Here is a 14,657-nt window from a genome sequence, read left to right on the forward strand (position 1 = left end):
TAGAGATGACAGATGTCCCTTTTACTTGTGCTGAGGGATTAAGTGAGATAGACCCAACTGAATTAGATTTGGAGTTTATTGCTACCATGGTTTTTTCACATCATTTTCTGTCCCTTGTTCTCCTCCTTCATAATTTATCTGTAGCGCAGTGACATAATAGAGTCTAAAACCACCTGGCAACCTTTCAGCCCTGATCATGGAGAAACTTTATCAGACATGGAGCAGAGTATTGATGGCACCTGTCCAGGTGCACACAAGTTTCTCACACTTATTGTGTGCCTTCTTCACATTTCATGCTCTATCTCCAAATCGTTAAGACTTGCAGCTAGTTCGCATTCCAATACTTGCTTTTTGCTGCAGTAGAGATGCAAAATGTCTTCTAAAACGTCATTAATGTTAATGCAATCAAAACCACTAAGTTAACCATTGTGGGGGTAATGCTTTGTTTAGTAAAGTGTAAAGTGATTTGATTTGCCTATTTTTTCTCTGTGTAGTTGACTGGAATAATGGCAGCAATGTAGGCTGTACCGCAGGCATAGTGGGAATAACTGGTAGGATTAGGGCTATCATAAGCAAGGTGCCAGGCAATCATTCTGTGGAGAAATGGTGGGTGGTGCTACGGTTCTGTATGTCCTGGCAGGATATTTTGTTGGGAATAAAAAATCATCCTTAATTTACTGCTTCGTATTAGACCACATCCATCTTACCATCTTGTTTTTGCCATGGCTGGAAACAATCACTGCATAAATTTCACATTGCAATCTGGTGTGTTATTTTCAGTAAAGAGCCTCTATTTTTCATGACAATTAAATAAAAAACAATTGTGTAGTGACCAAGCTTGGTCTTGATCAGGGTCATCGTCTGTTGTGGCATACACTCCTGTTCTGTGTGGCTGTACAAACAACCCTCCAACAATCAGTAAGTCAAAAGGAAATTACATCACACTAGGTTATCATAAAATCTTGACCTGGACCTCTTCACAACTAGCTCCCATACGCTTTATGTTCTCCAAATGATCTTGAACTCCAAGCAGTTTACTCGCATACTGCTGAGTTTTACTGCAGTCTAACATAATAAAAGAAACATCACTGTAGGAAAAAGTAGATGGAAAAAAAACCACACATAAACATGAAAGAACACAGAAAATACAGATTAATTTACTCTGAAGAACTTCTGGTTTATTTTCCCCCTGTTGATGTCAGTGCGAGTGTTTGTGCTTCGATATGTATTTTTATTATGATTGAGATATGATTTACAGTAAAATTTTCAAATGATAAGAGAAATTCACAGCGGGATGTTTCATAGGAGAAAATTACCCAAAGTGAGTCTAATTTTTATTTTGCAGAAATTTCTTGTTCATCTCTACAGACCCAGTCTTATGGTTCCTCAAAAAAGATCTTTGTTCTTTTGCCCTAATAGTATGAACTGTTTGTTGTCATCTGGCTCTGACTACTTTTATGAATTCAAGAAATTGGCTTTCTAAAACTTGATCACAAGAACAGCCTTGGATTAAACTCCTGTAATCTAAGGATTAGTCTATCTACTCTGGCTCTCGGTCACACAATCATTGTATGTGATATGAAAACTGGTAATTAGTTTGTTCGTGGCCTGAACTCAATATGAACAGTGATACCCTGCTATAAAGAATGCTGTTTTGAGTATGAGCAGACCTAAAAAGCTGGGTACATAGGCTGCTAATTAAACATCTGCTTGAGCCTTGCTTAGATTCTCTACTCTCGGGACTTTCTTCTCAGGAAATGGGCACTTTAGCTGTTGTGTAGGCGAGGAGAGAGCAGCTATTAACCAAAACAGCCAGGACACTGACTATCCCTTCTCTTACCCATTCTTTAACCAGCTGTATCAACAACCCTTTTTTCTTAAAGATTAGCCTTCAGACTTGCCAAGGCAACAATTTTCTAGCCTTCATTGCACTTCTGTTTCAAATTGGTTGTTTTCATGTTTTTCTTTCCAGACTTGTGGAGACAGGGAGTGGCAGCGTTCAGAGCTTGTCCTTGTCTGACAGTCACCTGGCGGAGCTTGAAGGAGACACCCTGCGTTTATTTGGACTTGGTGCTCTGGAGGCCCTGGAGAGAGGCTGGGGTGTTCAGACTGCTGGTGCCGTCACTGTCATCGCCTTCCGCTTCATTAACTTTGACGTCATTGTTCCCACACTGCCGAGAATAAGAGTCAAGTTTCCAAATCTGTCGGTGAGATCACAAGCTTTGTGGAAAACTGTTTGCAAAATATCATCAAAACTAAAATAGGGAAATATAAACTGAGTAGAAATAAATCAATCGGCTAGAATATTAGAATTGGCTGTATTTTCTCTGTTGGTGATTGGCATGTTAATTGCTGAAAAATATGTTTTTCTTTTCTATTCCATATGTTGTAATTATGAATATGAATATTTTATTTAATATTAATACTTTAATATTTATTAAATAATATTTCGGTCTGTTAAGGGTTGTCCTGTGAATACCAGCCCAATTAGGCGGTGGTATTAGGATACAATTGAAAGTGATGAGCCAAGCTCTGACATTATTGAACAGCATAAACTCTGCACACACATGGAATGAATTCACACAATTTCTTAAAATACAAGAATTTATTAACAAAAATAAGTCAACTCAAAGTCAAACATATTTCAATCAACAAACTCTTTACTATGCTAAAACAATCCAACTAAACTACCAAGCAGAATTAAAGAATAACGAAGACTAATAGGCTATGTACAATATAAACAAGTTGATTAAAGACGATTGAAAACCATGAGAAAAAGAGTGATGCAACATTACCATGCAATGTTCATGTTTGAGGACCAAGGATTATCTTGAAAAATCTGGAAATGAAGTTAAGTTAGTCTTGGAACTAAATTAGGCAATAATTGGTATACCTTTAGGCAACCATTCATAGTGCAAGATTAGATGCTCCACTTGGCGTTGTAGAGACAGGGTCTCTGCTGGGAACTCTCTGGAACACAGTTTGCTTCTGTAGACCTCTGAGAGAAAAGTCAAACCACGCTTGTACCTTAATTACCCCCGTTCATGAATGAATACCGGATACACAAACAGCAATTCATTCCTACTTAACTTGGTGCATATTATCGCGTGATCATATGACACTCTTGGATCCAGTTTGAAGAGTTTATGTCTGACATTAGCGCGCTGTGTCCCTCCGTCCAGTTCCTTTAGGGACCCGTGTGGAAGAGACAGGATCTCTGCAAAAGCGGTGTTTTATTTGGACAGTGACGTCACGGGAAGTCCGCTGTTACCACTTTTACTGGCTGGGCTGTAAGTAGGTTAATGCGATTTATTTTGAAAGTTCCAGAAAGGTTCGTACTGGCCTTTCATTTTGTAACCATGGCTGTGGGGTCCCAACACATATATGCATAAAAACTAAGAACTTCCACCATTTTGATTAATCAACCAATGGCACTTTGAAACATTTTTTAATTTAGTAAAAGTCAGATAACAGATATTCTTAATAATGAATAATCAACAGCAGAAACTTCCCACCAGAAAACATGGTTACATCAATAATTTGAAATAAATAAAGCAGATAAGTAATCAGGGGTATATTCTTTGATGGATAATTTGGGATGTAATTCCTTCATTTTCTGCTGGGTTGAAATTGCTGCCTCTATCAGCAGCATATTTTTGTCTCTGTTATGTCGTATAGTTGTTAGAAATGTAGATTTTGGTCAGGATAAACCTGACTGTTGCAACTCCAAAAGTTAGAAAGCTGGCTTGTTATCTGCACTTGCTTTGATAGGCAGATTTTCACTCTTTGTCTGTCCTTAATTAGGTAATGGGTCTTTCAAAAATAAAACCATTACATTAATTCATCGTATCATCTAAACTTTAAATTGCCAGATATTGAAAGACACTGAATATCCATTTTCAATTTTTAGCCTAAAGCATAGTGCTATCCTTTATTTTGTTTGGTATTTTAACTAATTATAAAAAAAAACTGAACTAGAACTTGTTTTCTTTTCCTCAATAGCACCTGATATTCCTGGAAACCAACATCAGCCGTCTCCCCCAGCTTGCTGCTCTGGCTCAGGTGCGGCGTCTGGATCAACTGACCATTCATCCAGAAGGCAACCCAGTGGTCAGTATGGCTTTGTGGCGCTCATTCATCATCTACCGACTCTACCACTTCAACCTTCAAAAAATCAATGGCCAGGAGGTAAGGACTGGCTTATGTTTCAGCGCAGACCAACTGTTGTATGAACAATGCATGCAGAGGTATTTATACCTGTTGGAGTTTTCTCATTTTTGTCACACTACAACCACAAACATCAGCTTCATACAGACAAAGAAAAATCCCAAACAGCTTAGGGATAATGTTTTGGAAAGTTTGAATATGGCTCATCTCCACAGCAGCCAAGATAACATTGGAAACTCTGTAGGACCTGCATAGAGCCACTGCTCAGGTGGGGATAGGTTGGCAGGACAGCTATCATGTATGCCCTGCACAAATCTGGTCTTTATGGGAGAAAAAAAAAGTCTGTCAAGGAAAATGTGCAAAACTGGTAGAGATGTACCCCAAAAGACTTCCAGCTGTAATTGTATTGAGATGTGGTTCAAAGAATCTGACTAAAATAGGTGGGCTTTCCTTGTTTTGGAAACCAAACAAAAATATGCAGTAAAAGTCATTCTCTCCTGATGGTATAAGTAAAATAAAAATGCTGTTTTTTGTTTTTTTTCAAAAAGAGAAAGCAGTATATCACAGATGAGCACGTTTGTGAAACAAATAGTGACTCATAGACACATTAAATATTGTGTACTTTCTCATTTAACTTTTCTGCTTGAAATGCATAAAGTACACACCTAATTGTATCCAACTATATCTTTACTCATGACAGACTGAAGGTCAGCATCTTTCTATAATATATTGTCATACTATATATATTATATAACACTAGTACCTTAACATTAAAAATATGTTTTGACAAAACTAAACCATTGCCTGTAATCAAACCTTTGTCTCCTCTCTGTTATATTGTTAATGTGCCTAATAAAGAATAAAAGAGAGACTTGAATGTTTTAGGTTCTAAGTCCACTGTAAAAACATACATAGAAATCCAATCAGTGAACTTTTTTGTTGATCTTAGGTGACCATGAATGATGTGATTGCTGCAGAGCGGGTGTTTGGGACATTGGGCCACATAGCAGCCACCGAAACCCCACGTTGCCGGCTCCTCTTGCTGCTAGAAGAGTCCAGGTGAGAGCTTGGTATCAGATGCTCAGTGGACTGTTTCAGACCGTGTGAGGTATTTGTTTAGATGAATCAAGATTGTTTGGATTCTTAAATGAGTTTCAGCGTCTGAATATGTAGGCTTCTGTACATGTGCGTTCATGTCTGTGTGTAGCATTGTGCGAGTATACATTTCTGCATCTGTGTGTGTAGCTATGAGACAGAGACTGGCACAGAGGAGCCAGAGGAATTAGACTTTGTGTCTCAGGGTAAGGGCGGGTACTTGGCACTTGGACACAAACATTCCTTCCAGCCAGATAAGTCTCGAGGTTTGTCACTCTGGGTCAACAAAAAGAATCCTCACGAATCCAGAATCTGCTCCACTTGTCACGCACAAGATGGCATTCAAATGGCTCTAAAAAAAGCTCAGTTGAGGCAAACACTAAATATAAAGAGCAGTTAAACATTTGTACCTACATTCCTGTCAATTTACATTGTCGTTGCCATATTTGAAGCTATTCAGTTCAGTAATTTAATTAAACACTGTGCAAATGTAAATTTGGACGAAATTTGTGTGGCAATAATCAACATAATACATATTTAAATAAAAACCCTTCCTTAAGTTTGTCCTGTTCTGTAGTGCTGTAGCATAATATCACCTTCACAGTGGACATGTTGAAGCTTTCTCTGGATATTCAGTTACTCTCTGAGAAGGATTCTGAAATAGAAAGTCAGTTTCAAACTGCTTGGGCCCACCTTTTATCTGCATCTCACAGCCTAATTTGTGCACAGCCTGAGGCCTGTCATTTTTATATTATTGTCTTAGTCCTAATCTGCCCGCAGAAGATCTACTTCATTAGTCGTTTTCATTCAGTTGTTACAGTTTTGAATCTCATTGCAGAAAACATACTTTTGGTTCAAAAATGTATTCAAACCGTTTAAACATTTTTACATTTTGTCAGACTACAACCACAAGTTTAATGAATTTTATTGGGATTTTATGTCATAGATCATCAAAAATAGTCCATAATTGTACAGGATATACAGTTTTTTTTTATTTCCATGGGTAAAAAATTTAAAAGTATGATATGCACTTGCATTCAGCCCCTTTTACTCTGATTCCGCCCCAAAAAAATCCAGTGTATCTACTTGGCTTCAGAAGTCACCTGATCAGTAAATAAAGTTAACCTGCATCTAGTTTTTGACAAGAGCATCCTTTTCCACAGTTTTTTGGTGTCCTTTCTGCGGTAAATCCCTGCAGCTCCTCCAGTTACTATGAGTGCTTCTCTGATTAATGCTCTTCTTGCCTCGCCTTCTGAGTTCACCTCGACAGACATATCTTGATAGGTTTTTCAGCTGTGCCCTTTCACATTTTCGGATGATGGACTAAACAGTGCTTTGGAACACGTTTAAAGCTTGAGATATTGTTTCTTAACTTAACCACAGTTTAAACAGTGTTTAAACTTTAAACACATTAGATCTTGAGGCCTCAGGTTGGGCTTGGAGCAGATTTATAAGCCAGAACCCTAGGCTAAGGGTTAGACAAAAAGGCAAGTCATGAATACCTGAACATACTTAAAGACAGTCGAAGCCACAGGCTAGGGGTTGCCAAATATGTAAAGTGTGTGCCTGTAGAAAAAGACTGTGCTTAAAGTTAGAGCTACATGGTGGGGAATACCAAATACGGTAGTGTATGTGCTGTCTGGAAGTCTATAAAAGAAGCTGTGCTTAACAGCGATTCTTTGACATTCGGCAAAAGATTCCTCCAGGTCAGTGCACAGATCTGTGTTTTTCGATATGGGCCTGGTTGGAATAAAAGTCTTTTCGTGGAGCATTCTGCACTGGATGTTTGAAAGTGACCAACGCCATCATACACAACAAAACGTTTCCACTATTTTATCCCAGATCTGTCTTCTGTGTTCTTTGCTCTTCGTGATGATATTTGTTCAGTAATGTTCTCTAACAAATCTCTTCACAGAGCAGCAGTGTTCATCCAGAAATTAGATTACATACAGGTGGATTTTATTCACTAATTGGGATATTTTGAGATTTGTATTTGTAAATAATTTTTAAAATCAAGCATTCACATATACTATCTCCAGATATTCTTTTTGTACAGCAAAGCTGCCCTGGCACAGGTAGACAACCAGCTGCTCATTTGCTATGCCTGACGTTTCGTGACACGACACGCGAGAAAAAAAGAAAAATAATTTGAAATGGATTTTTTATTTACAGTAAAAATAAATTTGCATTGCTGTGATTTGAGCTTGGTGGTTTGTATAAAACTAATTTCTACACAGTGATGGGTTTTGACCGACACAGACACTTTCACATGCTTTTCACACACTATGTCATCTAAGGTGGAATGTTTGCCTCTAGCCTGCTCTGTCATTTTAAGCATCCTGGCACTGACCTGCTGAACATGTTAGTACAAAGCTTTATCACATGAGATTTTATACTGATAGAAACATTTGGTGTAGTTTACATAATTCCTTTAAGTGTAGCTGTCTGATAAAAAATAAAGTTTAAACTATGATGTTTATTGAAATTTATTCAAATGACCCATATTTACATGTAATTGATGGATTTGGTGTTTGAAATCCCTGATAGATATTTTGACTATTTATCTTTATTATTTCTTAAAAAACAAAAAAAAAAAAAAAAAAAACAGTTTTAAAGCATTTACAGTACAGACCAAAAGTTTGGACACACCTCATTCAAAGAGTTTTCTTTATTTGCATGACTATGAATATTGTAGCTTCACACTGAAGGCATCAAAAAAATGAATTAACACATGTGGAATTATATACTGAACAAAAAAGTGTGAAACAACTGAAAATATGTCTTATATTCTAGGTTCTTCAAAGTAGCCACCTTTTGCTTTGATTACTGCTCTGCACACTCTTGTCATTCTGTTGATGAGCTTCAAGAGGTAGTCACCTGAAATGGTTTTCACTTCACAGGTGTGCCCTGTCAGGTTTAATAAGTGGGATTTCAAGCCTTATAAATTGGGTTGGGACCATCAGTTGTGTTGTGCAGGAGGTGGATACAGTACACAGCTGATAGTCCTACTGAATAGACTGTTAGAATTTGTATTATGGCAAGAAATAGCAGCTAAGTAAAGAAAAACGAGTGGCCATCACTACTTTAAGAAATGAAGGTCAGTCAGTCCGAACAATTGGGAAAACTTTGAAAGTGTCCTCAAGTGCAGTCACAAAAACCATCAAGTGCTACAAAGAAACTGGCTCACATGAGGACCGCCCCAAGAAAGGAAGACCAAGTGCCGCCTTTGCTGCGGATGATAAGTTCATCCGAGTCACCAGCCTCAGAAATCACAGGTTAACAGCAGCTCAGATTAGAGAACAGGTCAATACCACACAGAGTTCTAGCAGCAGACACATCTCTAGAACAACTGTTAAGAAGAGACTGTGTGAATCAGGCCTTCATGGTAAAATAGCTGCTAGGAAACCACTGCTGAGGACAGGCAACAAGCAGAAGAGACTTGTTTGGGCTTAAGACCACAAGGAATGGACATTAGACCAGTGGAAATCTGTGCTTTGGTCTGATGAGTCCAAGTTTGAGATCTTTGGTTCCAACCACCGTGTCTTTGTGCGGCGCAGAAGAGGTGAACGGATGGACTCTGCATGCCTGGTTCCCACCGTGAAGCATGGAGGAGGAGGTGTGATGGTGTGGGTGTGCTTTGATGGTGACACTGTTGAGGATTTATTCAAAATTGAAGGCATACTGAACCAGCATGGCTACCACAGCATCTTGCAGCGGCATGCTATTCCATCTGGTTTGCGTTTAGTTGGACCATCATTTATTTTTCAACAGGACAATGACCCCAAACACACCTCCAGGCTGTGTAAGGGCTATTTGACCAAGAAGGAGAGTGATGGGGTGCTGCGCCAGATGACCTTGCCTCCACAGTCACTGGACCTGAACCCAATCGAGATGGTTTGGGGTGAGGTGGACCGCAGAGTGAAGGCAAAAGGGCCAACAAGTGCTAAGCATCTCTGGGAACTCCTTCAAGAGTGTTGGAAAACCATTTCAGGTGACTACCTCTTGAAGCTCATCAACAGAATGCCAAGAGTATGCGGAGCAGTAATCAAAGCAAAAGGTGGCTACTTTGAAGAACCTAGAATATAAGACATATTTTCAGTTGTTTCACACTTTTTTGTTCAGTATATAATTCCACATGTGTTAATTCATAGTTTTGATGCCTTCAGGGTGAAGCTACAATATTCATAGTCATGAAAATAAAGAAAACTCTTTGAATGAGAAGGTGTGTCCAAACTTTTGGTCTGTACTGTATATGAGAAGGTGCTATTTTATTGGTTTTGCTCACTTGCTGCTGCTGCTTGTCTGGTAGTTTCTTCAATCTGACCCACTCCTTTTGCTTCTCTGTCTCCACTAAAGGAAAAGGCAGCTGCAATTTCTATTGGAGGGGCGTGGGCGGCGGGCAGGGCTGAGTCCAGAAGAACTGCGGGAAAATGGGAAGCTCCTCGGTGAAGGCCTGAGCAGAGCGCTCTTCAACTATCCAAGCAGAAACTGTAATGCAGAGAGCCCTGAGGTTTGTTCTGTTTTATTGACAAAGGCAATACGGAAGCCCAGTTGTGTGAAAAACATCATGTGGTTTGATGGGAGCTTCAGATGTCAACTGTTGTCTTTTAACAGCTAACAAGACCTTGTTGAGCTGCAAAATAGAAGTCCACTTCACTTGGGGTACACTAAATGGTAAACTGTGCACTGGACTGTTGCTCAATGGTCCAAAGTACTTTTTTTGGATGAAAGCAAATTCTGCATGTCATTCGGAAATCAAGGTGCCAGAGTCTGGAGGAAGACTGGGGAGAAGGAAATGCCAAAATCCCAGAAGTCCAGTGTCAAGTACCCACAGTCAGTGATGGTCTGGGTGCCGTGTCAGCTGCTGGTGTTGGTCCACTGTGTTTTATCAAGGGCAGGGTCAATGCAGCTAGCTATCAGGAGATTTTGGAGCACTTCATGCTTCCATCTGCTGAAAAGCTTTATGGAGATGAAGATTTCATTTTTCAGCACTACCTGGTACCTGCTCACAGTGCCAAAACAACTGGTAAATGGTTTACCGACCATGGTATCACTGTGCTCAATTGGCCTGCCAACTCTCCTGACCTGAACCCCATAGAGAATCTGTGGGATATTGTGAAGAGAACGTTGAGAGACTCAAGACCCAACACTCTGGATGAGCTAAAGGCCGCTATCGAAGCATCCTGGGCCTCCATGAGACCTCAGCAGTGCCACGGGCTGATTGCCTCCATGCCACGCCGCATTGAAGCAGTCATTTCTGCAAAAGGATTCCCGACCAAGTATTGAGTGCATAACTCTACATGATTATTTGAAGGTTGACATTTTTTGTATTAAAAACACTTTTCTTTTATTGGTCGGATGAAATATGCTAATTTTGTGAGATAAGAATTTTGGGTTTTCATGAGCTGTATGCCAAAATCATCCGTATTAAGACAATAAAAGACCTGAAATATTTCAGTTAGTGTGCAATGAATCTAAAATATATGAATGTTAAATTTTCATCATGACATAATGGAAAATAATGAACTTTATCACAATATGCTAATATTTTGAGAAGGACCTGTATGTTGTCGTATTTAAAAACGTAAATAAAGGGGGTCTAAGCTTAAGGAAGCAAAGCACATTATGTGAAACATGCTGTCATGGTAGCTATGAAGGATATGCCATTTATGATGTGGCCCTGTTTCATATAGTGATTGTGAAGAATTAAGATGCAGGGTTTAAAATTCAGTGTCCTATAAAGTCTGGATTGTTCTAGTTTTTTGTTTCTCTATACATAAGCATGGCCTGACCATCTAGTGATGAACAATCAACAGTCTATAAACAGTCTATGAGAATGCCAAAGTGGTCAAATAATTATTGTCTTAATTGTCAGAAAATGGTTGGACTGTCCTGCTGTTAGAGTCCCTTAAAGCATTTGACTTACTTATCTTGATACACCATAGAAATGCAAGGCTGATATGCAATAATGCGACAGGTTATAAAGGATACCACGTGTTTAGACATGAGCCGATATGTGATTCTCGTGGTATGATAACTTTGAGTAAAAATACCTGCTTCACAGAACAGCAGTAAGTGCCAACTGTTTAAAACAGTGTTGCTTTAATAATAATGATGGATGGCGCTCCTTTAGTTTCCACACCATGACTTTTTGTGTTTTTCGCAATGTAATATTTTTCCAACAGTGAAGTTCTCCGGAAAAGCCAGCTCAGTAAACCGCAAAAGGTGAGGAAGGGCAGGCCGCAATAATCTATACTACATACAGCCACAGAAAACCCTGATCAACCCGACATTTTTACTGGCAGTTCATTAAAAGGATCTTTTTAACTTTAGCAGTTTTGAAACTGGCATGCCTTGATGCTGGTAGCCAACACATGCCTGACTGTATTCAAAACAACTTTAGCAATAAGTAACAATGTGTTCAGCTCATATTTCAAAGGTTTGACTTTGCATGTATTAGTCACACGCTTATCCTCATGAGAAAACAAGGCTATAATCTGATTTAAAATCTGAAGCTGTCCTTTTCGGGCTTTTCCAGTGATCTACTGTCACAAGTATTACCACAGGCTGTATATCAGATGGCATGGCACGCTGTATCAACAACATCATCTAATCAAAAAATGTAAACCGTGTTTTTGGGTTCTCTTCACATTCTTCTCTTACTCTTTTGAGGATCAAGTGGAGGAACATACGAGTTCCTCCTGAACTCTTGCTATTCTTCATTCTACTTAGCTCATCTCTTGGTCAGCTCCACACATTATCTGCAAAAGCTTTTGAAACTGCCTAATTTAAAGTAGTAGTATATTTGGTAGTATATTTGGTATATTTTCATATATTTAACTTATTGAATTGTTAAATCTCAGTTAAGGGTCAGATATCTAAATTTCTATTGAAACATTTTTTGTTTATTTAATGTATGGGTAACTGTTTAGTTTAATGATCACATGTGTGTTACCAAAGTTTTACCAGCTTTTTTCTTTGTTCAATAAGGAGATGTATGGTTTTTAAAGTTTATGCAAAAAAATGGCAGTACTGTTAATCCAATTTTTATAAACTTGAATTTGCAGAGCTAATACTCTTATCTCATCACAGGAGGGCACTGTGGAGTCATCAGAGCGTGCCGCCGTGATAGAGCAGTACCTCCAGGAGTTGGTCAAAAGGGCGTCAGACACCAATCTGAAGGGTGAGGCGTTACACCAGCTGTGGCCATCCATGTTTGCGGAAATGGTGAGGGACTGCGTGTTGGAGATGAGGGACAGAGGAGCCTTCCGCCAAGCCAGTCTAGCAAAGCTCACCGAGACCAAGTGAAAAGGACCAAAGGTTCACCCTTAGATCACATACACATGACCAAATGTGGACATTGCTCCCTGCTACTTTTCTCATTTTAAATTTCTCTAGGCATTTCATCTCCTTTTGATTTTATCAGTTATTAGTCGGAGGTCCATTTTGAGATGGATGTAGACTTATAAAGATGTGTGTAAAATTGTCAGCACATCTTGACTGAATGTAGATTTTCACTGATTCCGTTCCTCACAGTGTGGAGCCTAAGGAAGTTTTAAAGGACTTTCTGACTTGTGGTGCACTGACTACCCTAAAATATTCTCTGCACTTTAAAAGCCTTGTGAATGAATTCCTGCACTGTCACCGTCCTCTGCTGAAAATCACCCGTGTCTCTTTTTCTGGAAAATTGAAGGATTTTTCTTCTAATCAGCATCATGTATCATCCTCTCACTCCCTCCTGCCTGACATGAATGAAAGGGCACAGACGAAGACACGGTCTTTTCTGTTTACTACTGACTTTCTGTATTGTACTTAGGATTAAAAGATTCTGCATTATCATGGAGTTTCAGTGCATAGTTTTAATTGTTGTTTTTTCTGGAAATGTTGCCACAAACATTTTAGGTATTCAGTCAGATTAGTTTAATTGTATGTAAATTTTAATATGTAAAACCAGTTAGTCTCATTAGTCTCATAATCTATGAAAATCGACCTGAGGGATGAATTCTTGACTTTTCAATGTGATTATTTAGACAAAGGAAACAGACAAAAAACTAAAATAAATAAAACAAAGCAATTAAGCTAATTCTATTCTGCACACTAATTAAACGTGTAATTTAAACAAAAAAATATATATATATATATGTTCAAATTATTGTGTAATTTAATGAAACGTCTAACATTTATTAAAGGTTTGTTGATCTTACGGAGGCCTGAAGGATAGGAGAATCATGCCTTAATCTGAGTTATTACTGAGAAATTAACAAGTTAATTTCTCCATTGTGAGATCAATAAAGTCTATTGTATCTGATAATACTTACTTTAATCTAGAAGTGCCTATAAAAAAAGACATGACCAAGAGTTGTAACCCGCCTTCATTTGTCAGCTTTTGGTACCAGAACTGCCATAAAACTCAGAAGAGTGCCTTACTTCTGTCTGACATGGTTCTCTCTCTGTGGGTTTCCCACAGTCCCGATTTCTTCCTTAGTTGATCGACTGGGTCACTCGACAAACAGCTTGTTCGGTCGGTGTGTGTCAGAACCCTGCAGCACTGTTCTGCTGCAGGCTTTGGATGTCTGGAGGTTCCCAACTTTGCATCATGAAGAACCAAACAACAAATACTAAAGTTTAAATTTCCCTAGAAACGTTTACTGGATTAGGCCGATGGAGCCTCAATGACCATTAAAAAGGAAAAACACGGCAAATTTTGCAGACATATTGTGCACACACACAGCAGAGTATGCAATGTAAACAAAAACATTTATCACAATTAGATCTCCAAAGTTGGACCAGTCCTCTCTGACCCAGTTCGGATACATTTTTGGGTTCTGTCTGAGTCAAAATGTTCCGTCTTATTGAGAGGAGGCACTTTAGGAGAAGGAGTTGTCATGAGGGATTGCTTAACAAATCAGAAGCAGATTGAGTGGTAAAAAGAGAGACGCATCACACTGAACAGCTTAACTGCTCAGTGTGATGCTGTTCTAACACCTTATTTTGACTGACATACACCTCTCTAAAACTAAAAATTGTCAACAAGCTATCTAATGAGACATAATAACTCATGACCGAGGCGGTTTTCTGTGCAGGTTTGAGCTGAGCAGGTCAAACAAATAATGAAAACTCCTCTGCGAACCGTTAACGCTGGAATGTCCCTGAAGGTAGAGGCTTCACCTGTTTCTCTTATGTTCTTGCTCACCTTTGCTTAAGCCCTCCCAAAGAAACTCTTTTAACCCCAGATAAATTGAGGGAGAACACAGCACCAACCCATTCAAATACCTCAAACTAAAGAGGAAGAAAGTTTCTAACAGCTTTATACTAACACCAAGTACTTGACAGGTACAGCGCTCTGTCAGAGATTAGTGCCTTGCTTACAGATATTTGACCTAAATAGGACAAAA

At 38.9% G+C, this 14,657-nt stretch overlaps 1 protein-coding gene across 4 annotated transcripts in view; it reads left to right on the forward strand.

The window, feature by feature from the left end:
* The window catches only part of LOC124866891 (leucine-rich repeat-containing protein 49-like), a 57,040-nt gene extending 43,939 nt beyond the window's left edge, over window positions 1-13,101 (forward strand). For all 4 annotated transcript variants that reach the window (XM_047362920.1, XM_047362921.1, XM_047362922.1 and 1 more), the window contains 5 exons: window positions 1,973-2,207; window positions 4,003-4,188; window positions 5,117-5,226; window positions 9,619-9,772; window positions 12,355-13,101. In XM_047362920.1, coding sequence (XP_047218876.1) covers window positions 1,973-2,207; window positions 4,003-4,188; window positions 5,117-5,226; window positions 9,619-9,772; window positions 12,355-12,570 — 901 coding nt within the window. In that variant the 3' untranslated portion in view covers window positions 12,571-13,101. The remainder of the gene's footprint in view (window positions 1-1,972; window positions 2,208-4,002; window positions 4,189-5,116; window positions 5,227-9,618; window positions 9,773-12,354) is intronic.
* The last annotated feature ends 1,556 nt before the right edge of the window (window positions 13,102-14,657 follow it).

Source organism: Girardinichthys multiradiatus, chromosome 4 (genome assembly GCF_021462225.1).
Source record: "Girardinichthys multiradiatus isolate DD_20200921_A chromosome 4, DD_fGirMul_XY1, whole genome shotgun sequence".
Classification (NCBI taxonomy): Eukaryota; Metazoa; Chordata; class Actinopteri; order Cyprinodontiformes; family Goodeidae; genus Girardinichthys; species Girardinichthys multiradiatus.